Source organism: Amyelois transitella, chromosome 10 (genome assembly GCF_032362555.1).
Source record: "Amyelois transitella isolate CPQ chromosome 10, ilAmyTran1.1, whole genome shotgun sequence".
Taxonomy (NCBI): Eukaryota; Metazoa; Arthropoda; class Insecta; order Lepidoptera; family Pyralidae; genus Amyelois; species Amyelois transitella.
In genome coordinates, this window is record NC_083513.1 from 6036279 (window position 1) to 6060718 (window position 24440).

General features: G+C 36.6%; 1 protein-coding gene across 10 annotated transcripts in view; it reads left to right on the forward strand.

Moving 5' to 3' along the window:
• Positions 1-24440, forward strand: part of LOC106137664 (protein lap4) — an 81983-nt gene that overhangs the window by 55783 nt on the left and 1760 nt on the right. For 4 of the 10 annotated variants that reach the window (XM_060946104.1, XM_060946108.1, XM_060946106.1 and 1 more), the window contains 21 exons: positions 1113-1318; positions 1784-1917; positions 2741-2825; positions 3566-3791; positions 4119-4309; positions 4627-4738; positions 5080-5381; positions 5889-5978; positions 7326-7583; positions 8978-9088; positions 9437-9616; positions 11805-11963; positions 12188-12331; positions 12715-12810; positions 13249-13332; positions 13493-13612; positions 17037-18434; positions 18815-18920; positions 19309-19477; positions 19712-19853; positions 20461-20544. In XM_060946104.1, the coding sequence (XP_060802087.1) occupies positions 1113-1318; positions 1784-1917; positions 2741-2825; positions 3566-3791; positions 4119-4309; positions 4627-4738; positions 5080-5381; positions 5889-5978; positions 7326-7583; positions 8978-9088; positions 9437-9616; positions 11805-11963; positions 12188-12331; positions 12715-12810; positions 13249-13332; positions 13493-13612; positions 17037-18434; positions 18815-18920; positions 19309-19477; positions 19712-19853; positions 20461-20544 (4397 nt within the window). Of the gene's footprint in view, positions 1-1112; positions 1319-1783; positions 1918-2740; positions 2826-3565; positions 3792-4118; positions 4310-4626; positions 4739-5079; positions 5382-5888; positions 5979-7325; positions 7584-8977; positions 9089-9436; positions 9617-11804; positions 11964-12187; positions 12332-12714; positions 12811-13248; positions 13333-13492; positions 13613-17036; positions 18435-18814; positions 18921-19308; positions 19478-19711; positions 19854-20460; positions 20545-22240; positions 22291-24440 lie in introns of all 10 variants that reach the window. The other 6 variants (XM_060946109.1, XM_060946105.1, XM_060946111.1 and 3 more) reach the window with 6 other exon arrangements.

The window sequence follows — 24440 nt, forward strand, 5'->3', positions numbered from 1 at the left end:
TCAATTTAAACTGCTTAGCGAACCTTACGTGATTATAACATGCTTAGCTTATTCGTTCTTCTATTTCGTTTTTGGGTTGATAAGTTACTCGTCTTTGCCTTTTGAATAATATAGAGAGAAAGAAAAAGAGGGTTGATTTGAGTTCATTTGACTTCTAAACTTAGGAGAAGAAAATATTTATTCCATTAATGTCTCATTATAACAACGTCGTTATTTTTAATTTTATTGTTATGTCCCTAAACCGTTATGTGTCACGGATTGTTGCTGCGTGCGTGCACACACACCATGATTTTAGAGTCCGAATCTAGCCATTATAGCTAGCATATAACACCTATATTGGTAAATTCTCATAAACTTTCGCATTTATATCAAAACTGAAATTGTGGTGTAATAAGGACACCACACATTTAAAGGTTATTGAGTCTAGTTAATGCTAAAATGTTCTATCAAATTCTATTAACGATTTTATATCGTATGAAATTTATACACATGTTCACTCAAACGTTGAATATGTTTAATACTTGTTACACATTCATTCTTTCATGTTTTTTAATGAAGACAATGTGCATTCGTCCACGATTTAGATTTAAGAGATCTATATTTGTATGTATTGACGTCCGGTGAAACTGCTGCAGTGTAGTTTGTTCCGCCGCTTCTCCTACACATGCGCTTTAGAAGCGGTAGTAGTTATAATTAGATTTAAGTGATGTGACGTCAATAAGTGATACCTTGTATCCAATTTTTAAAATAAATCTATTCTATTATATTTTACAAATTTAAGCTTTTAAATATCCTTAGGACAACTAAAATATAAAATATTACTTCAAATAAAAACTATATAATTGATCGGTTAAAACTAAACAATAAAAGTAAACTATCTTTGTAGCATAGACGTTTCGTAGGTGATATTCTGTTCTCTTGTACATTTTAAAAACAAACTATGTATATTGATTAAAGTTTAATGTCGATATTATTTATTTATCCAACTGACTGTACTAAACGTATTATATTTCATGATATACCATGATAATTACATATATCATCAACACAGCTTATGACGAACCCTGTTAACGCATTAACAGCCATTAATCATCCGATAACATCAATTCCAGGTGAATCTGTATCGGAGCGAGCAGAAAGTGAGACGCGAGTAGTGAGCGACCAGCGATGCATAGAAGTGAGAATCGCCCGGGCAGCCGGCGGGTTAGGCCTGAGCATCGCCGGTGGAAGGGGCTCCACGCCCTATATAGGCAATGATGAAGGCATCTTCATATCGAGGGTCACGCCTAATGGGCCCGCGTATTTAGCTGGATTAAGGGTAAGTTTCATTTTCTCTGTTAATATGTAGAAAAGACCTAGTAAATCACGGGAGACCGGACGCTTCCTTTTCAAATATCTATTGCTTAGAGATATAACTCTATGGTATTCCGGGATTCATCGTTCGAGCTGTTATCATAGTGACTATAAATATAATTGATATTGACTATTATATTATTCTTACCTTGAATTAAAGTTGTTATCGATTTTAAATGTTTTGATTATCGAAACATCAATTATTTATGTAAGATCATGACATTGAGTTTAAACTTGAAGTTAATGAAATGAAGTTTCATACATAAACGAAAGATCTTAACAATGCTAAAATCAAATAAGGTCAATTCGATTAGGAATCGCTTAGCACTTGGTTCTAATTTTATAAATCGGGTTGTTGATCTTTCTTACAGCAAATAATATGCAACCGAAAGAATATTGACAATAAATTTAAACATCTTATTTATTCTAGGTTGGTGATAAGGTGCTATCAGTGAACGGGACTTCGGTGGTGGAGGTCGACCATTACTATGCCGTAGAAGTCCTCAAGGCAAGCGGTCCTGTGTTGACTCTTGTTGTTACTAGGGACTCTCCGAATTCCACCAGGTGACTATAACCTATTATTATTAACGAACTTGTTTTCAGGCGATATTATTTTGTGTTACCTACTTGTGCTATTCAGACGTCTCCATCTCTCGATTATCGATTGCTGGGAATTCATTGTCTTTTTTTAAAATTTGGACTTTTCGATTTTGTAATCGAATGAGTATATCCGTTTTGTTAAATATGTATTGTTGTATAATGAAATAAATAAATTTTATTATTTAATAATATCGTCCCTTTTATTATATTTAAGTTAATAGATGAACATTTTATTTAATTTATTTATTAAGATTCCCAAGCTTAGCTTCCGGATGTAAACGGATAGGCTAGCGACACACTTGATTTGCTACACGGCTGGGTAGCTGACATATAATACTTCAAGTTTACGGATGGGAGAAACTGTGATATGTAGTTAAATTACATGAAAAATAGTTATGTTAAATCAACACACACTCCGTGATTTATTAATCAGGAGAAATGAGTGCATTATTTTGGTACCTTGTACTGTGTGTTTCTTTTTTTCTAAAGCGTAACTAAAACATTGTCTTTGTCGATGCACGTGAGTAGTTTTGCAATATAATGTCGGTTTGGTTTTCCGAATGCTGTCTGAATTTTAATGTCCAAAATTTAGGTTTTTAACCTCTCAATACCGTTCGAATGGGAATCGGCGTTGGAATCGTTTATACAATCCACAAATTGTACAGCCCTGTCATTTCTGAAATCTAAATTACCCAGAAAAATTAAGAATTAATTATTCAAAATTTTTATTTGAACTGATATCTTGAGATTACTATGATTATGCATTTGCAAAATGTTTTTGTTTCAGGACACATAGTCGAGCGCCGAGCGGCGCAAGTCATCATTCTGTTTCGAGTACCACCGATACGATCTCGACCCTGGAAAATGGACAGGTTTGTACGAATTGTATTCCTAGTGTAATTATTTCATATAACATCTGTTTCTACATAATTATCTATATCCCTCTATATCGTAACGGCCTCTGTGGCTCAGCGGTAGTACGCTTGTCTGTGACACCGGAGGTCCCGGGTTCGAATCCCGGTCAGGGCATGATGAGAAAAGAACTTTTTCTGATTGTCCTGGGTCTTGGATGTTTATCTATATAAGTATTTATTATAAAATATAGTATCGTTGAGTTAGTATCTCGTAACACAAGTGTCGAACTTACTTCGAGGCTAACTCAATCAGTGTAATTTGTCCCGTATATATTTATTTATCCCGTTTTATATACTTTATCGAAAACGTTATTTTTATTTTTTATGAAATCAAAACATACACTAAACCAATCATAATTAGTTCCTTATTACCTTGAACTGTTTATAGGTAGCAGCAATACTTCATTATCAAGAGATCGCAAGAATTAGTATTCAGTTGTATATCAAAGTTGCCACACAAAGTAAACCTGTATGTGGCTGTGTAGTTGTTTATATTGTTTCTTTGTGGGCCTATATTGGACCGCATAAAGTTTAATGGCATTATCATCTTCTTGGCGTTTTGTCAAAGTATCCTTTTAACGTTATGGGACTTAATATGCACGCTTTCTTTATCACACTATAAACGCTAAAAACATAAGTTGATTTATATTTGTGAGTTTTTTACGAAAATAATTTATTTCGACTTTTAATTTCTACAGGTCCCAACCGGCCGCGGCATACCATCCAAGCCGTTGATAATAGGGAACCAATACGCCCAGGAATTCGAACCGGAGTACAAAGAACACAAGATCAGCAATCAGACGACGCCTATAGCGACACCTACCGTCAACTTCAGTAATGTCCCGGGTGAACCTGTCACAACTGATACGTATCAAAGGTTGCAAGCATCGCCGCCGCCGCAAACAACACCTTATATCCCACCTGGTAAGTTATATTCCGTATTTAATCTTATTTTACTGCTTAGTAAGCAGGTATATGCTTTCTGACTTAGGTGAATAAGATACCTACTTATAACAATGGCAAAGTCCGACACAATGAGTTGAGAGAGAATTTAGGGTATGAAAACAACTCATTGAAGACCTGATTTGTTAATAAATAGTCAAAAATATACTTTACAATCTGTTCAATGTTTATTTTTTATGTCAGTTTCCATCTATAAATTTCCGCTAATATGTTAGTTAATAAAATTTAAAACATTCCGTTTTTGTACAATTTAATCAAATAAATAATATATATTTTTTTAATTTCCAGTGTACCAACAAAAAGTACTAGTGCACACAACATTGATCCGTGATGGAGCGGGATTAGGGTTCAGCATCGCGGGAGGCAAGGGTTCTCCTCCGTACCGGGAGGACAGTGATGCCATCTACATCTCGCGGATATCGCCGCAGGGCGCCGCTAGTAAAGACGGCAAGATGATGGTCGGGGATAAGGTGCTTTCGGTGAGTCCGCTGTGGTTTTAGAGCGAAAAGCTTTTCCGTGAACGCAATAGTATACACAGGATTTAACGAAACGGGTTAATGTGTTTTTGTGGTAAAAGTAACTGACATATCTATACAGCACAACATAGTCCAATCGCTGAATCTATTGAAACAGTTGAGAACAAAAGGCACAACAATGAAATAAGCATTTTGTGTCTGTTCTAAAAAATAATTTTATTACATATCTTAGAAGTGGTTTCTTGGGATCTTCCGGGATTGGACAATATGGGATTTGCGTGTAAGATCTACGTTCTTTAATCCTATCATTTCTTACATAGATCAACGGCGTAGATATGGAGAACGCGCCCCACGAAGCGGCCGTGTCATTGCTAACGGGTCACGAAAGGTTCGTGAGGCTGGTGCTTCAAAGGACCATCACTTCAGAACAATGTATGTGAAAATGCAATCAATTTATATCTACGTTATTTATTGACAGTCAGGCATGCACAACCGATACTGATTTTATAGAGAGAAAATCTCACAAGAATCTATTTTGCGCGTACAAAGCTCTGGACGATATCTAGAGCCAACTAAAATCCGCCTTTGCTCAACAAATTCATTATCACCGTATTTTTTTTTTATAAAATAAGGCAATAAAGATAATTTGTATTGTATTGTAACTATAAGTCCAGTGAAGAACTACATATACTTTTAATGTTTTTAATTAGATTTAAGGTATATCGCTGTGCTGTGATTTTGTTTTTTATTTATGCTCTTATTATTCTGTCCAGGCGAGAAGCTCCCGCGGAAGTCGACATCAGACGAAGTGAGAGAGCACAAGACGAGCCTACAGAATGTCAGCATCACGCCCACACCGAAACCCACCAATCACATGACAGCACCTGTAGTCGGCAACCACACGCACACGTCGCCGCGTGTGACGCACATATCACCAGCACCCACACCGACACCGCCACAAATAAAACCGCAACCACAAATAAAACCACAGCCGCAACCGCAGAAACAAACTAGTTTCGCGCCCAATGTGCCGCCTCAACCGGCGCCGAGGAAACTGAGCCAAACCAACGGACAGGTGAGGCTAAGTAATGGCTTTAGATCAGACTTGAAGTCGTAGTAGCTTTTTTTATAAATACAACACCCGATTTATTCCACAATATAGAGCATCTCAATGGGTTGAAAGGTTGCGCAAGCTAAGGAAAACTTGCAATTTTTAATTAATTTGAGTATCAGTAAGTTTTACGCACTAACTTGACTCGTTCACTCAATAAGATGAAAGCGCGTTATTTTTTTTTTTTTTTGTTGCGCATAGTCAAGGAAGTTTATACCGATTAATCAATATTGGGTGTCAATAGTCTGTGCCATTATTATGCTTCACGCGTAGTAGTATGCTTTAATTTGGTTTCAAGGTTAAGGGTAATGTAGTTAATGTTTCAACTTTTTAATTATTACAATTAATTATCTTGAGCATTTGCTTGTTGTCTTTCCAGAGCCAAATCCATAGTAATTAAAGCACAAGCGTCTCATAAAACTATACAAGAGCTTGCTTGACACAAAATAATATATAATAATTCCACCACAGGCGCCCAAACCAACGACTAACAGTACGAGCACGCCGCTAACAGGAAATAACACGCACGGCTCCAATGACGACGTATTCGACGACATACAGGTGAGCAACGATCATGTTACCAAGTTATTAATGTCCCCAGTCGTTTCGCAGGTGATGGTCGGTTAACATGTTCACATCGCGCTTCATTCGCTTACAGCCTACACTATGTAGTCAACACATTTGACTCTGAAATCGATCGAATTTAATAATTGGTTTTCATCGATTTAGTTTTGGGTTCGATTCGAGATGTGTTTTTCAAGCAATTTATTAAAATTGTAAAATGTATTTCGAATTGATTAAACTATTTCTATTGTCACACTTATTTATTCAATTTATTCTTTAAATCGACGTAAATTGATTTTCGAATTCGATCGTCAGTCGCGAAAGATATGAAACCTGCTGCGTTTTGAAGTAACGAGCTCATACTTCGGAATGACAAGGTGTAATATCGATTTCGACTACAAAAGAGTCAAATGTAGCTAACACTGAACGCTTAACATCACCGTGTTTACTTTTCAGAAACGTTTAGTCGAGTCCAGCTTTAATGTTTATTAAATTTGGGCATTAATTAGACTTACCTGTGTAATGTATATTTTGTAGGCCTGATTTTCACATATATATGTATAAAAAAATGATAATGTTGTTTCAATAAAATCTTCGTCATATTTTATTTATGCAAAGTGTTATACGAGTACTTGTTTTTTTTTATGCTACTATTGTTTATGCTTGTTTGTTTTTTATTTGAACCCAATTTTGTTCTTAATTTTTTTATCACTGCAGCGTACCAAATATAAATACAACGGGTAATTGATTCAGAGCTATCATATGCGAATCATAGCAATCATTTTGTAAAAAAAGGTGTATGAGTGTGAGAGAATATTCAAATTATAAAAATAAATGACATCTAATAATGAAAACTTTCAATCTGGCGGACTGTCCAGAATAGCGGGCTAGTTACTACTGGCCCTCCCGTTGATATTATTTTGTAAACAAAAATTTTGCTGAAATTACTACAAAAGCGACGGAATACAAAGAAAGTTGACCGATTTGTGTCTCAGATATGATTTGTTTATAATTTCTTCGTATTTAATTACCTATTAAATTAAAAACGTCCTAGTATGATAACTTATCACAGTTATTTCAGTATCGATCACACATATAGAATCTAGCAATATATTCATATTCTTAAAACAAGAAATCATCATAAGAACACATTTTGCAATGTTGGGGACTGCAATCCATTTTTCAGTATTTTCTTTATAAAATTCACTTTCACCCGAAATATCTTACACACATAAGTCATTGTGTTAACAGACCAATTCGCCCTATCTATCAATCAACCAATAACTGGACACGACTAACTTCCCTATACTATACTGATACGATGTGAACGTGTTAAACGCGCAGCCCTCTCGACCAATCACGAACGAGGAGTTCCAAGCGATGATACCGGCGCACTTCCTCGGTGGACCTCGGCCGACTTCGGAACCTCCCGAGCGAGGCGTCCGAGTCACAGTGGAGAGACCCTCGACCGCGGGAGTGGTACTTCCCCCCGCCCCCTCCACCCTCGGCAGAGTCACGGAAACCATCACGAAGTCAACCTTCACGGAAACGACGGTCACGAGGATCACGGATAACCAGCTCGTCGCGCCGCTCATCATTGAAGTAAGAGTCGGTTTGTTAAGGTTTACCCGCGATTTTATTACGTGAAATATTTATAAGGCTTTCACTATTTCGCACAGTAGCTATTAAAAGTCTGTCCTTCACACAAAGTGGCGCGTTTAGAAACGTGAAATAAATAGCGTGATATACATTTTCCATGGATTCAACACTGAAGCGCCGTTGCTGTACAGGCACGCACGTGCGGTGGATCGAATTTTCTGAAGTCCGGTCGGATCACGTTCTGGCCATGTCCCGGGGTATGACCCAGATGTGTGGGGAAGGTTAATAATAACGAATGAAGATACGACTCATTTTAACTCAATTTTCGGGCTACTAGCTTTCGCCCACAGCTTGCCCGCGCTGCCAGCAACTCGCGTTTAAAGCTCCCCATGTCCTCTATATTCCACACGATATGTTTTCGAAATTTAATGGAGTTCGATTCAGTGGCTTTGATGTAAAAGATAGACAAATAAACACACTTTCACATTTTTGATATCGGTATGGATTAATTCCAATCTAGTTTGGCGTGTTTCTAATTTTTTTGAATCGTGGGTGGATCTTTAACAAATGGTATATTTATTTAGTGCACATTTCTTATAGCTTTCGGCTGAGCATCAGCTTCAATTATATGCGGCCCGACGATATAGGTTATATAGCAAAATAGTTCCAAGGCCGAAATGCATGTTGGATATCAAAAGTAGATTTTAAATAGAAAAAAAAAAACAACTTTCTCGATTCAGTAAAATTAAGTGAAGGTGAATCAAGTGTGGCAGACAGACCTACTAAGTGACCCTGTACGATATCTTATTCGTTTTGCATTATAAAGTGCGCAATCCTAAATGCCATATTTGGATACTTATTTAATTCTTCCTAAGATATCCTCAATAATTACTTATGCAAAAAATAAAATATTTTTTGATCATATTATAACTGACCAAATTCGGCCGAAGTTTTTGTATTTTTCGTTTCGTTACTTATAAATTAAGAGAGGCATTTGGGTTTTGATGAATTTCAAGGATAGCTAGAGCTACTGTCTGTTGAAATTTGTTGTAATTGTCAAATTATAATGCAAAACCAAATATTCTGATACCCAAATAGGGTCATTTTGTAATAAATTAGCAAAAAAGGTCGATAATAACCCAGTTTAGAAATAATCCTTGAGAGCCTGCGCACAACTATGAAATCGAGGTGGAAGGTAGTTGATAATAGCAATTTAATATAAACCTTAAATACAGTAAATTAACAAGAGAAAACATTAACAACAAATTACGGTTATTGCAATTATTGACTAAAAGACGATGTCATTAAGGGTTATTATATCGAATTGCAGTACTATCTATAATTCAAAGAGTATTCAAAGAGTATCCCAATAAAATGGTTTTTCCTCATTGTTCCAGGATGTGGTATTGGTTAAGGAAGGCGGCTCACTAGGATTCAGTATTATAGGTGGTACAGATCATTCGTGTGTGCCATTTGGTGCTAAAGAACCTGGCATATTTATATCGCATGTGAGTATGACGTTATGTTTCATTCATGTACTTTATCTTATTTTATAGATAAGGTCCAGTGAAGACTAAGATCAAGGCATAATATATAAGGACCTTATGTTTACTTAGCGACAATGATCTATCGCCCTATATTATATTATCTGTTTGCGATAAAGTTTTTGTTATTTGATAGTATTTGTATATTGTAGACAGTTTTAGTACACTTTTATTTGATTCCCAAATGCAATCACTAGGACTCTTGTTTATTAAAGGGTTCAAATATATTTCGTAATATTGATTTAATCTTATTTTCATAGAAATTTTACCGTGTCAGGTAGACATAAAGTTTCAAATACAAATTTATCCCAGATCGTCCCGGGCGGAGTCGCAGCGCGTTCCGGCAAACTTCGCATGGGGGATCGCCTCATCAAAGTCAATGGCAACGAGTTGACTGGCGCGACTCACCGCGACGCCGTGCAGCTGCTGCTGCAGCCGGGGCCGACGCTCACGCTCACCGTGCGACACGACCCGCTGCCGCCGGGATACCAGGTCGGTGGGGGGAGGGGGATGGTGAATAATGGTACAGGATTCGCTAATTGAAACAGCTAATCGGAGCTTGATGACTTGCTTGAGCTAGGTAGAAAGGGGTGATTGAATAATATGTGGTTAGAAAGACTCTGTTTAAGAGATTAAGATAACTTTGTATCTGTTATGTATTAAATAATCACTTAAGAAGTACGTAGCAGATGAATTCAAAATATATAAAATGATTCAATGGGCATCCTGTACCAAATATTTGGTTCATGTTACTTGAATGAATGCAAATCGAGTGATTATTAATTGTTTTATTGGTTTTTTAAATTGTAAGCGGTACCTACTGAATTTGTGACGAAATGGAATTAAGTGTGGTACTTACAACAGCCGCAATGTTTTGCATGAGTGCAAGCCGAATTGTGGATAATAATTGACATAAATTACGCAAGCAATATCACACTAGAGATTTAGTGGGTAATTCTGGCGACGCAAATTGAGCGTTTGTTTAGAACTACAATGAAAATTGCCATGATTATATGACGTTAATGGGTATACTTATTAGCCGTGCGTTATAAACTTGTTACTTATATCAACATATTAGAAAATTTGGTCTACTCCCTCTACCGCGGATGTCGTAAGTGGCCACTAATTAAATAATCATTTTCAAGCTGGGTAACGTTACCCTCTTTGCGTGCTCAGGAAGGTCAGTCGGGAGTCGTTCCGTGCAATAGACGGGCAGACCCGAATAGCTTACTTTGATCGTGATCATAAGCTGAACATGGGATCCTATCCAGGGATCTGGGACAAACGACGTTCAGATAATAACTTTAGGTGAAAGAAGCAACTGATACAATAGTTTGGTTCTGGTAATTTTATTGCACGTTCATTCACCCGAGCGCTCGGTTAATCCTTGCCCGACTTACGTTCGCAAATTTCTAGTGTGGTATCGCCCTAATCGTAATGTAAGATTGAGTAGAATGAGTTATTGCTTACATGTAGACTTTGGCGGTAAACAGAGGAACGCTTATGCACATAATAAGGCATCTAGACTATCTGTGCTGCGAACTCTATCGCTTTCTGCAGACAGACACTAAGACATAACACTTTGATGGAACTGTATTGTTATAAAGGGTAAAATGTTTTGTTCCACACGTGCGCACGACGGCCGTCGCGGCATAATCAGGGTCTCATACAAGTTGAGATTGTTGACGCAACTGTAAGTGTGATCGTCGCCCGCCGATAACGAACCTTTGTGTGTTACTTTACCGATTTATGTCAGACCCCATCCAGTCGATCCGTGTGCCCAGCTATCGTCATATCCTGAATGGTTATTTGAAGCTTTCTTCTATTGTAGTCTGTGTACAGTACCCGGAATTGTTTAGCATTTGTTGCAAATTAATTCCAATAACTTGTGCAAATTTCTGGGAAACTTGGATAGGAGAAGGCACCTTTATCGAGGGTTCAAATGTTATTTCACAATATTATGCTACTTTCAATGGCCTTGCCACAGGCGCCATGTAATTTTTCTAGAAAATTTGGGCAACTGAAATTCTATTCTATGTGAAGACAAACACAAAGAACAATACATCAAATACTATGTAAGTTGTCTTATTATTTTAAATGAATAAAATCTAGAACTAGGTAATGAAACTCGCTGCCTTGCTGGAATAGCCTACTCTTTTACTCTTTTTACAATTAAAAATGTGACCAATCCAACCCCATTAAAGAAAAACTCAGATCTTTTTAATATTTAAGCCCGGGTACTGTACCTCTTTGATACTCTTAAAGCTGTATGATTTCTGTAGCTGACACATTCAAAGTTTAATTTTGGAACATTTTTATACCATATCTCCACTTACAGCTATTGTCTTGTGCTAGGATGTTTTATTTTTATACGTGTTATGGTGTCTAGTGTGACAGCTTAAATACGAAAGCATGAAGTGTATTTTGGCTTTGCATGCAATGTTTTTAAGTGTGTACGTGGCGTGTTTTGACGGATTGCGATTTAATATTTCAGATATATTACAATTTAAGTCGATAGGAATTCATTTTCAGATTATTCTTGATTAATAATAATTTATGTTCAAAGTTTTCATAATAACAAGTACAATAACAGTACAATTGAACTCTCAATCTGTCATAGTCAAAGATTTTTTTAACAAAGCTTTAATTTTTTTATTAATATCAGTAATAAATTGTGTAGGACCTGACGATAGTGAAACAAGAGGGCGAGAAGTTAGGCATGCACATCAAGGGTGGTCTGAATGGTCAACGCGGGAACCCTAACGATCCTAATGATGAAGGCGTCTTTATATCGAAGATCAACAGTGGCGGCGCTGCTAGGAGGGATGGCAGACTAAAGGTAATTTCATGTTTATAATTACGGAGACATAAGGTTCATTCTCTAGGAATTAGAAACCTTCTTCTCTTCGCTTATAGCCTAGCTTATTGTATAAATAATTTGAATATATGGAAAATTTATGACCTGATCTTTAAAAATTCTGCCGAGTATTAACTCAAACTTATACTGAACGAAAAATAAAAAAGATTAAGATTTTGTGAACTCACAAAAAACAACATTTACAGGTCGGCATGCGTCTTCTAGAAGTGAACGGTGTTTCGTTACTCGGTGCCACTCACAACGAAGCGGTGAACGCCCTCCGCTCCGCCACTAATGCTCCGCTCCACCTAATAGTGTGTCACGGGTACACACGCCCAGAGAAATATACGGTACGATTTTTTAAAAGTATATGTGTTTTAAACATGTTCTTTTTTTCCTTTCCACAACACTTTAAATTGTTTCAGTTTCTATTTATATTTTCACTTTATTAAATGTAAACAGGCGAACAACGACTGAACCTGTGAATAGCAAATTGAAGTGTAACGTTTTTTTGTTATTATGCACCTACGTGTTTTAAATACGGATCGAGGTACGAATGTTCTGCAGATACATAAATATCTTGCAAACATTTGAACTAAAATCAGAATACGACACAAATTGTATTGTCTTTTTTAATGCATTAATGTATGTGCACTATCACGCAAAATTACTTCTTTGATTCGCTTCAAGTTCACATTTAGAAGTAGTACCATCACGAAGTTTATTTGCACAGACCGGCAGCGAGAGCGGGACGGCAGACACGGGCGGCTCTCTGTCTCACTCAACCTCCAGCCTCGATCGGGATGAGCCGTTGCATCATCATCAACAGGTGACTCCTCGTCGTAAATTAGTTTAGACAATTTACTAAAAGATAGAAAGAGAGAGATAATATGACATACCTTGACAACGTACGTGAATAAAGGGGCAGATTACTTCTATTAGACAACTTCATGCAAGCATTATACATCTATTGTAGATCTAAAATGAAGCAATGAATGGGCGAGTGTAAAAGCCACCATTGATTTTTCACGCGAGTGTTCAACCCACTTTCTACCGCCCTAAGTTAAGGTGTAAAATATTCAAGCTTGACGACCTGTTCCTAACAATCCCTCCTCTTTTTCTACAATAAGCAAATAAGGAGCATAATATGTTGAATCTTACAGTTGAACTACTAGCAACGAAGTGCCTGCACTAAGCGCTGCACCTTTTAACTAAACGGTTATAGTTACACATGTCAGTGAAATTTTTAAGTTTTATTTAATTACAGGAGCAACAATTCCATCAGGATCTAGTTGAGTTTGAACATGAGAAAACAGTCGCAGAAATGAGGGAGAAGTCTACCCCAGAAAAGGTAATTACCGGCACAATTTTTCATTTCTATTATCACAGAGTTTAGTAAGATTAAAACTTCTCAATTTTAATATATTTTCTAAAATTACTCTTCTGTATCTGAATGTCATTCAATGCATATACTTACATACATTTTCAAACGAGAAAAATGTATACAACAGGTACTAGACATAGTCCACGCCGTAGAAAGCATGGCCCTAGAGCCGGTGCCACCAACCTCGCCCGAGCCGCAACACAAGACCACCACCGTCGTTATGTCAAAACACACGCTTCAACCTCAGGTGAGAACTCATTTAGTATCGTAGATTTAATCATGCTATTTACCATGTTTTTCTAATGAAACATTCGATTTGAATTTGGAATATTTTACTTAATTTTTATCTCTTTTGATTTCACACATATTTTAGATTCTCGCTCGCACCCGAATTTATAATAACGCTGCTAAAGCGAAGTAAGCTAACGCTGAATAATGTCTGCTGTCATGCTACATCATGTCATGTTAATCGACTTTACAAATCGTATGTTTCACTAAAAAAGCTACATACTAATTTAGAAAATTGTATGAAAAAAGAAAAGAAGTGTGGTGCTAGTGTTAAAATTCCTGTAAATATACTCGTATCGTGATGCTATCACATACCTACTAGAGACAATTACTTGAAATTTTAATAACCAGTAGACCAAAAGTAATTTAAGTAGGAACTTTCGAACTTGCATGTAATTTTCAAATATCTTGACCTTAACAAAATATTTCAATCTAAAATAAGCTTGATAATTAAATATTTTAGCATGAAAATTAAATTTTGCTTTGTAATATACCTACCTACTTTTTAACTAAGTATTATGGCCAAGAGAAAGTTGCAGTGTATTTTTGCGTGATTAGCAACCTTATCTTTTCGACGGCATGCACTGTATATTCTGTAGTTTGAAAATCTTGCTTGCATGAAAATATACTTATGTATACCTTATGTATATTATACGTACGTATATTTAACAATTTATCTTCCAAAATAAATGTTTAGTCTATTTTACATATAGCCTTTATTATGTAGATGATATGTTAATTGTTATGGATGAATCTGAAGGGTGGCACAATACAATTCAACTATATGGTACACCTGTTTATCTTGACTTTAGGTATTTTTAATACAACTGACCTATTTTTATCTATAAATTGAGGTCGATGTTTTGCATGAACCCCCTCTTAAGTTCGATCGTCATACTATTTGAAGTGTAATCGCGGTCCTATTGGATTACGGTAGCTTAGATCAATGTCGTCACGTGTTAGCTTGCGGCCATCTCCATATAGAAGAGATGTTCACTTGTGTGTTATTGACAGACAAATTACGTCCATTGCAGAATGCAAACCCAGAGGAAACGGAGGGAAACACATAGTACATCATGTATGACATCTGTCCAAAATGTAATTGTAAAAAGTAATTTATGTTCACTAGGTTATATTGAAATATTTTATGTCCAGTTTATCTAAAAAATGTATGAGAAATTTGAGTCTTTATTATCGCTGTAAGAATTAACGATGAAATTTCTTCACTGAGGCGAATGGACCGATCATTGTCGGTATAGGTCATTTGGAATCAGTATTCGTCCTTTTTGACAATTAAGTAGTTAAAATGTCATGATTTACAATCAATTATTTACACCAATATTTATATTACAGTTGTAGGATCGGTGCATTTGCGCTAGTTTATAATATTAAAACAATGTTATATTTACGATGAAAAATGGGATTTTCGGTCATGAATGTTTTACTATAGCGAATTTTTCCGAGCTAAATGTATTTAAGGAATTATATGTGTGTTCTTGGTAATGGTAATGTCTAACGTATGTTAAGTGTGATCGTAGTTATATTTACGAGTGAGAATACAAGACAAAGTAATTCATGTCGAGATTCTGAGAAATAAGATAGACGGCGAGCGAGGGGCTCGTGCATTGAAAATGCACGAAATGTTGCGCGTATTTTACTATACATTTATGTATATAAAATTCCTACTGTGAATTATTTTTTTAACAGGTGAATCAAAAACAATTTTGATAGTTTATATTGTTTTTCTTTACCCAGCCAAATAGAGTATTATTAGTGGTTTAAATTGATTTACGTACGACATTGTGTGTTGTTTAAAAAAAAATTGTTATAATAATTCTCTGGCATATGAAATAGTTAAAGATTCTAATCTATCTTAAAGTATATTTTTTACAATATTTGTAGGTAGCTTTACAACTTAGTATGTGATTTTACAATTTTTTTTATTAGAATAATTTGAGTATAAAAAGAACTACGCTGTCTCTGGCCTAGCCAAAATAGACTCGATATGTAAGCAAGCATAAGCAAGCGAGCAAAGTTAAACACATATGAAATGATTTTTCTTCGTATGCAAAAAGCAAGCGAGCAAAGTTAAACACATATGAAATGATTTTTCTTCGTATGCAAAAATAATCCATCATTAAGAAAAACCTTAATAAGGCGCACAACCGGGTTCTTCTCAGAGAGGTTAGGATGTCACCAGGATGTACGCCAGAAGGAAGGAGAGGAAAATATATTTTCAAATATAATATCAGATATTCTACGTAAATCATTTACCACACATGCTCGCTGGCGGTTATATTTATAAAGTAATTCGTTAAATCACAGAATAAGTTAACCTGCCGGAGTTGCGTAGAACTAAGTAGGTAAGTGATGTGTATATGTCTCTTGTATTTTTGTGAAATCATGACTGTTCCCTGTTATTTAATAGTGTCTTAAATATATTCAAACATTCCATAAAGATCAACAGTATATTTCTGTCACAGTATACCAATAACAAAGACTTGACTCCCAAAATCCTGAAAACTGGTCAGTCTAATATCAAATAAGCTGTTTTGGATGTAACCTTTACTATTACAGACCAATTTTTATACTATTTCACCTCGTTTTTGTACCCTTATATAATGTTCCAAACGTTTCGTCACTTGTTAACCATGAATCTGTTTCTATAAGTAATCAATAATATTTTCATGATACCTAGTTAATTAGAATAAAAAAAAAATTTATTCATTTTTACAATCAATGTTACAGTCTTTATGTAAAACATATCGATAAAATCCTTTTACTCATATTATTCATGTATTGGTGATCAAATCATTATCAGATATATCTTCCTTTAGTCGAATGTAATAATTTAGCTTGATAAGAAATAAATTTAAATATTGTTTCAGATTTACGTAAGTTGTGATGTTTGGCCAAATGTAATGTTTGTGACTGCCAATAATTATTTTAACGTTTCTTAAATTACCTAATTGTTAAATGTAAATCCTTTAAATATATTTATTTTTAAGAATGAATTATTATAATTGACGTTATGTTTTGGTGTTGCATTCAAATACATGATGTTTCTGAAAAAAATTTCTTTAATTTTTTACGCCATTACGTTTTAGTAACATTTATTTTGGAAGATTTAAGTTCTTTTTTTTCTGTTTTTAAAACGAGCTTATCAGTCATTTCGTGCCTGGTTTATTTGTGAATAGCATTTCTATGTTTTCGTGCAAGTGGCTTAGATAGTAAAGTGTGAGATTTGCTAAAATTACCCTTTTACTTTTTTATATTGGCTAATAATCTCGCACTTCGCCTTTCGGTTTAGCCTTATTTAGCTAATGTAATGAGTTGCATTTGTACCGAGAGGTACAACAGTATATTTGTGTTGGTTTGGTTAGTCGTCTAGTTCGCAAGCGGCGCCACCCTCGCCGCTCGCGGTGTTTACCCAGCAGAAGGTGAAGACGCCGCCGCCCCCCACCCCGCCCCCCGCGCCCGCGGACGGCACGCCCGTGGATCCGCCCGCCGCGCCGCCGACGCCTAAACAGCAGCCGCAGCGACCGATGCAACCGCCGCCGCCTCCCCCCGTGAAACAAAAACCACAAGTGCCACGCAAACCCCAGACGAAGCGAGTTAGTTTCACCCGGGAACCGGAATATGAGCCCGAACTGTACGAACCGTTGTCGACGAACGAACCGAAACCGACCCCCCAGCCCCTACCGCATGAAGTGCATGATGCGGGACCTAGAGATATTGACACTAACGATGCATGCGCGGGAGTTAGCTCATTACTAATACGAAACCGACCGCCGAGAGCCGAAGTAGAGGTCTCGCAACCGGTACCTCAGGCGAGTCTTGTCCTTCCCGAAGACTACATCATTCCCCCTCCGCCCTCCTTCGACTCGAACGTAAGTGGCGTTCTTTTAGAAAATGAGTTGTGTGTGCCGCCTATTACTATAGTTCCGAAACGCATAGTTCTACCCGAACCAGATGTTGCGGAAACATCCATGCAGTTTTCCAATACGACAAATTCTCCCGAATCCGAAGTACCTCCTCCAATTAATTTTGATGCCTATCCGGCTGCAGTTACTCACCTCCCGATCATTGATCGTCCCTCACATTCTTCCATAATTTCAGATGTGCCATTATGTCAATTTTTGCGAACTTCAGAAGATCCTAGTATAATTTGTGAGGATTATGATGAACTTTTATCAGCTAGCCCTATTGGTGAAGCAGTTCCCGAATTGCTCCAAGTACATTATAAGACTTTACCTGAAGTTTCACATATTCCTAATACTCCATGTATTATTCACCCAGACCAAACATTCCACAGTGACAGTCCGAAAGATTCTCCTTTACATCAATCGTTAAGAGATTTAAGAGTAAAAAGTTTATCACCGGGTATGGTGCATTCGACAACATACCCAACTATAAATCCTTATCCGTCTTTGACGACAGTTGCGGGAACATTTAATCCCTACACCAATACGATTCCAGTATGTACACATCAAACGTCCCAGCATCATAAGCCGCAGGTGTCCCCATCGTTACCTTGCTCGCTAGGGAAGGATATAAACGCAAATGTCACACAGACAATTAAAACTGATATACCTAAAAGTGTTCCACCGGAGAGAAGAGTACGTTTCGGCGATGTGACCACTGCGCCCGAGTCCGAAATGAGTACTTTGTTGAACAGTTCGGATCTCTTGGAGGAAGAGAGTTCCCCGCCCGCATCCACTCCGAAACCCGCATGGAGCAGCAAAATCAAAGCCTTCGCCATCGGCGAGGTAATCATCAATGTACGGCATCTTACCCACACACAGCTTCTTTTGATTGTGTTCGTCGACAACCTTAAATTGACTAAAACACACATAGTTTTTCATCCCTCAATCTCCCATTTATTTTTTCACTTACCCAAAAACATTGTTGTTAACTAACTTGCAATTATTTATATTTTGCATGATTGATTTTACACTCACATTATGCATTCTGGTTTTATTTCGAGTATTTCGCTGAATATTAACAACTATTAAACTGACTGCATGGTTGTTGCCTTAGACAATGGATTTTCATGGCTTGTAAATATCATCGGCTTTTTTACTAACTTTTTTTCTAAAATTTTGTTATTCATTGCATAGATTTCGGATATAGAATTTTTACTAACGGATTATATCCACAGGCTTCCCCACCTCCTTCCGGTAACTTTGTGAAGGCATCTGTCAGCGACAAGAAAAAGTTTTTCGAAAACGCTATGGAAGAAAGTCACAAACCGTCGCCTAAGCCAGGTAAATAATAATTCGATATGACATTATTTAGGCACATATGAATCTTGAGAAATTGAAAAATTCTTTAAGTTGGTACTTTGCTTTCCTTAGCTATAATTAACCAATAAAACACCATATTTCGTAGACATCAATGATGAACACAAGATACCTCTTTATTGGTGTGCCCTAATAGTGGGACAGCTAGCTAACCTAACCTGTCATTATTTCAATCTCAATTCTATCATTAAGCCGCAGCTGAACGTGGCCTACCAATCTTTGAAGACTGTTTGGCTGTGTCTATTTCGCGATAAAGATATTATGTTTTCGGGATATAGACGTAAATTTATTTTTGTATGTAAACTTCGATTATTTTTTAGTATATAAACATGATTTTTAAAACTTCCAACAGAGAGAGTATTCACATTCTTATCCGCGGATGAAGTGGAGAAATTGAAGCAGGAAGAGGAGAAGAAGATGGCGTCTCTATCGCGTGCGGAGCTCGGCTCGTGGTCCCCGGGGGAGGACCGCCAGAGCGACAGCTCGCACTCCGACGATGAGCCATACGAGAACGGCCATAGGTGAGGACGGCGTTGCTTTTATCTTAATCTTAATTTAGATAAAGGATTTATCTTTACTTTATTTGATTTTACCTTACGTTTCTCTTGTTCAGAGTCCCCAGGGGACTGAACTGTCAGAAAGCCCGACGCTTGAACCATATTAGTTCTTTTTTCCACAAACACACACTTTACTCATACAAGAATACGTATGAGCAAATAAAGAGGAAGCTTTTAAAAAATATATATTTTATTCAGTGTGTCCCTGGGCGGTGTTAGCCCATCAGCGAAGTCCCAGCGTCGACGGGCGGCCCGCGAAGGGAGCGACGGTGAGAGCGCCGACGAGCGAGCGGCCAGGCGAGCCGCTTGGCGAGCCGCCAGGCTTCGGTCTTTGGAACAGGTGAAATAAGCGTTCTCATATACCTACATATATTTTCTTTCGTAGTCAAGCTATCGGTTGGACGAGCCGCCAGGCTTTGGTCATTGGAACCGGCGATTCTTAGTGATTTTTTCCTTTCTTGGTTGAGCGAGCGGCTTGGCGAACCGCCAGGCTTCGTTTTTAGGAACAATTGTTTGAGCGTTCTTAGGACCTTCATTTAGGACTATTCATATGTCGTTTCGTAGAAGGATCCAGGGGGTGGAGGAGAGTCAAAAAGGATCCATCTATGATAACCATCTATGAGCGAGACGGCCAGTGGTTAAATTATTAAAGTGGTGCAACCTTTGTGTCATCTTCATTAAAGCTACCTTTGATAGTCTTACACTTCTTTTCGTGACAAGGTTTCAAATACGAATTATAGCATTATTACTTCCATTTTTTCTTCCAAGAGTTAGTTAACTTACATGAAGTTTATCAATCCGGCTCTTAAAATTTTAAACCATGGTTTACAGTAACTGCTTACCAACAGCTGTTACTTGACCAACTCCAGAGTTATTTCACTAAGGTCCTTAGAACAATAGTACAGCTGTATTTGATATTTAGACTATAACTTTTTATTTCATTACAGGAAGCCATTGAATCGTCTAAAGTGATAAAAAATATGGTCGGGCCGGCAAATGATATTATTGGTGAAGACAAATCTCCGTCTGAGGTAATTATGTTCACCTCATAAAGCCTCCGTTTCATTTGAATGTTGTCCTGTTAATACTACTAAGGTTCGAAGTTAGGTGGAACATAGGTATATAAATTTTTAAATCACCCAGAGATTATTGTTTATCTATATTTAAATTACAAATTATACATAGGTAAAAACTTCTATTTTGATACTTCTATGGATAATTTAAATCAATAACAGCATTTTAATCAATAATATTAAAAACAACGACTTAGGATTTTAATGTATGTACCTTATTTGCATTTGCATGTCAAAGAATGCCTATATGTTCCACCTTAGACTAGAATGTGTTGCCATAATCCAATTAATAAAATCTCATGTTGTTTGTCTGTAACAGTTAACATCCAATATAATTAACTCTATTAGTTGGTGTTTCAACTATCATTGAATGAATTTTCGTTAGCTCGTTAATTATCAAATTACTGATATAAGAAGGATACTTCTTCATTAAGTATGTCAGGTTTTACCAAGTACCTTTATTGGTTACACGTTATTGTCACTAAAACTTAACATGTGGTAAATAAATGTGGGTGGGGTTTCAATGTCGCTTGGTTGGCGTTTGTCCGTCCAACGGGTTGTGAATGTCAAATTGGCTTTACATATTATAGAAATGGCCTCTTCCACGTATCGCATTACGTACAAAACCTGGGCCTATACTAGCGGTGAAGGAGAAGGAAAAATTGGTAGACGAGAGAATAACACTGCGAACAGAAGAGTACGTGTGCCCCTCCACCGGCGAGACGAAAGTGCGGACAGTCGAATGCATTGAAAAGGTGTTTGAGAAAGAGGTACGCGTCGACCTGCACTGTAAATTGTGCCGCATAGTATTACGACGCTGTACACAAAGCAATGCCGTATCGTGTGTGGTTTTATATATTGTAATTTTTTTGGAATATCGCTTAGCTTTCTACGTGCAGTTATTGACTCGTGACTTTTCTTATTTACACTTGAGGGGATTGATTTAGGAATGTTCGCAAGCAGACTAAAGTCTAAACCCTTTTTTTTAATTTTATGGCCGTATTGTTGCTCAGGACACGAGGTTTTGCCCGGTTTTTTAGTTATCCTTTCTTTTCCAATAACAATGATAATAAAACAACGAAACTCGGAAATGTTCTTTCATTAAACGAATAATTTTCTCAAGTGTAAATTTGTTGGACTGAAATGACAAGTCGTGTAAATTTTGTCGACTACGTGACATTGAATTGACTGACTAACTGTTGTAAAAACATTGGATATTTAGCGGGGCCTATTCACACGCACTCGATGTGATATATACGCGTGAAACACCATCGTTGATTTAGAATAGAAAGATAAGTGAAACACGTAGACAAACTTACACTGTACTAATGTGGTGATTGGTTAGTTCATCGATAGATAATTATAAAATTGGTGTCTTTTCTTATAGCAACTTAAATTAAACACTGGCACTTTATCAAAATCTAATCAATCATCGATTGTTTGATCGTGTACACCCAGAATGCTCATTCATCATTTTCATAATACTTACTTGTTTGAAGGAGCCTTGTCCATAAAATTTTTAGGAATCCGATAAATCCTTTAGTTCACTTGAATCGACACCAATATACACCCACACACATTATCTGAATGTTGTCTCTTGTTTTGCATGTTATTATGGCATGGCATGCTAATATGATTGTATGTTATTTGTCAGACGATACCTGGATTCTAGAAATGGACACTTCATCGACAAAACAGTCAACGGTTTGTGCATTTATTACTATGTATGTATATCATTCAACTGCTTTTATGCTGAACATATAACGCATATTCTTAGTGCTTGCTTGCTTTTATTTCAATACATGGTGGCTGTTTTTATTGTTACAAATTTAGTTACTTTAATAGTTAGTTTTACATTGCTACGCTGGTAGCGCATTTTCGTGTATTGTAGTTTTTTCTCGTACCTACTCTTAGTTCATATTACTTTAATGTAAACTTTAGTACATGTACCTACTTTTAATGTAAAGAATATTTTCCACGTAATGATATGAACTGAACTGCTTGTTCATATGAGGGAAAAGAGAGAACAGTTATTTGCCCATGGATTTTTCCAAACAAAAATATTTAAGCATACTTTCTTATTTATTGTAATTAACTGGGTATTCTTGGAACTTGTATGTCTCAAATGATGTTCATTTAACCTAGATATGAGATATTATAGTAGAACCGCCTAAATGAGTCCTCGCCCGCGGAGTACAGGGGCGCGGGGGTATGACGACGAAGGGGACCGAGAGAGGTGCGGGCGGCGGGCGCATTCTTGTAAAAACTCAGTTCGCTCGCTACGCGGTTAGCGATCACACGTGTTGACAGTTGCGGACGCCTTGTGAAAATTATACATGAGATTACATTCTCAAGATGAGTCGAAATATTTTCGGACATAGAATTAATAGTCAGTGCAAACAAATGGCGTTTAACGTATATGAATATTTTAGAAAAAAGGAACTCGACCCAAATTCTGATGAATATAAACAAGATATACCTTTAAATAAAACTGTAGCAGAAGTTACTGGACTATCAGAAAAGACTGTATCTAGAATTGTACAACAAGGGAAAGCATTAAATGACAACGAGAGATTTAAATCACCGAGAAAACCAAAACAGGTTCGTAGAAAAAGAGTGGAAATAGACGATTTCACAAAAGGAGTGGTAAGAAGAAAAGTCACTCAGTTTTACACAATTTTCAAAAAAATACCTACTCTGAAAACTTTGAACGCTGTACTTAGAGAAGAGAATATATTACACTGCGGCAGGGAATATTTAAGGCTATTATTACATGATCTAGGTTTTAAATTTAAGAAATGCGGATCTAAAAGGAAACTCCTTATCGAACAGCCAAATATCACATCGTGGAGGTGGAAATACCTAAATACTATTAAAAAATATCGTAGAGAAGGAAGACATATTTTATACCTTGACGAAACTTATGTAAACGCGTCTCATAACGTTTCAAAATGTTGGCAATCAAAGGATGAACTTGGCGTTCTATCTCATATTGGTAAAGGGGACCGTTTGATCATCGTACATTGTGGAGGTCAAATTGGATTTGTAGACGGAGCCCTTGTGATATTCAAATCCAAATGTAAAACAGGTGATTATCACGATTCTATGAATTTCGCAAATTTCAGTAAATGGATAAATGAAAAGCTCATGCCTAATATACCGCAAAATTCTGTCATAGTAATGGACAACGCAGCTTATCATTCGGTTCGAGAAGAGAAAAAGCCAACTATGGCTTCTACCAAGCCAACTATGCAAGAATGGCTACGACGACATAACGTGCCTTTTGATGAAAAACTTAGAAAGGATGACTTATATAAATTAATTAAAAGTAATTTCACAGAAGATATTTACAAAATTGACGAGGTATTGAAAAGAAACGGACACGAAGTATTGCGTTTGCCTCCATATCACCCAGACCTGAACCCAATTGAGTTGGTCTGGGGTGATATCAAAGGACAATTAGCACAAAAAAGTATCGACTCTAATTTGGACCAGAAAAAAGAAATATTAGAGAGATTATTTGCTGAATATCCCAAAGAGAAATGGGAGAATTGTGTTAAACACGTGATTAAAATCGAAGACGAATATTGCAAACATGATGGAGTCCTAGATGAAGTTGTTGATTTTATTATTAATGTGCAAGACGATTCTGATGATTCTGATGATGGCTGTTGTGAAAGTGAAGAATCAAGTTCCAGTGATAGTGATATTATGGACATAAGTGATTGATTTATAATTTTGATAAATTTTGCATAAATAAATATTACATACATAACTTTATTACCTTTTTTTTACCTACATATCATACCTATATATCATAAAATCACATTTTTATCGAATTGTTTTGTATGAAA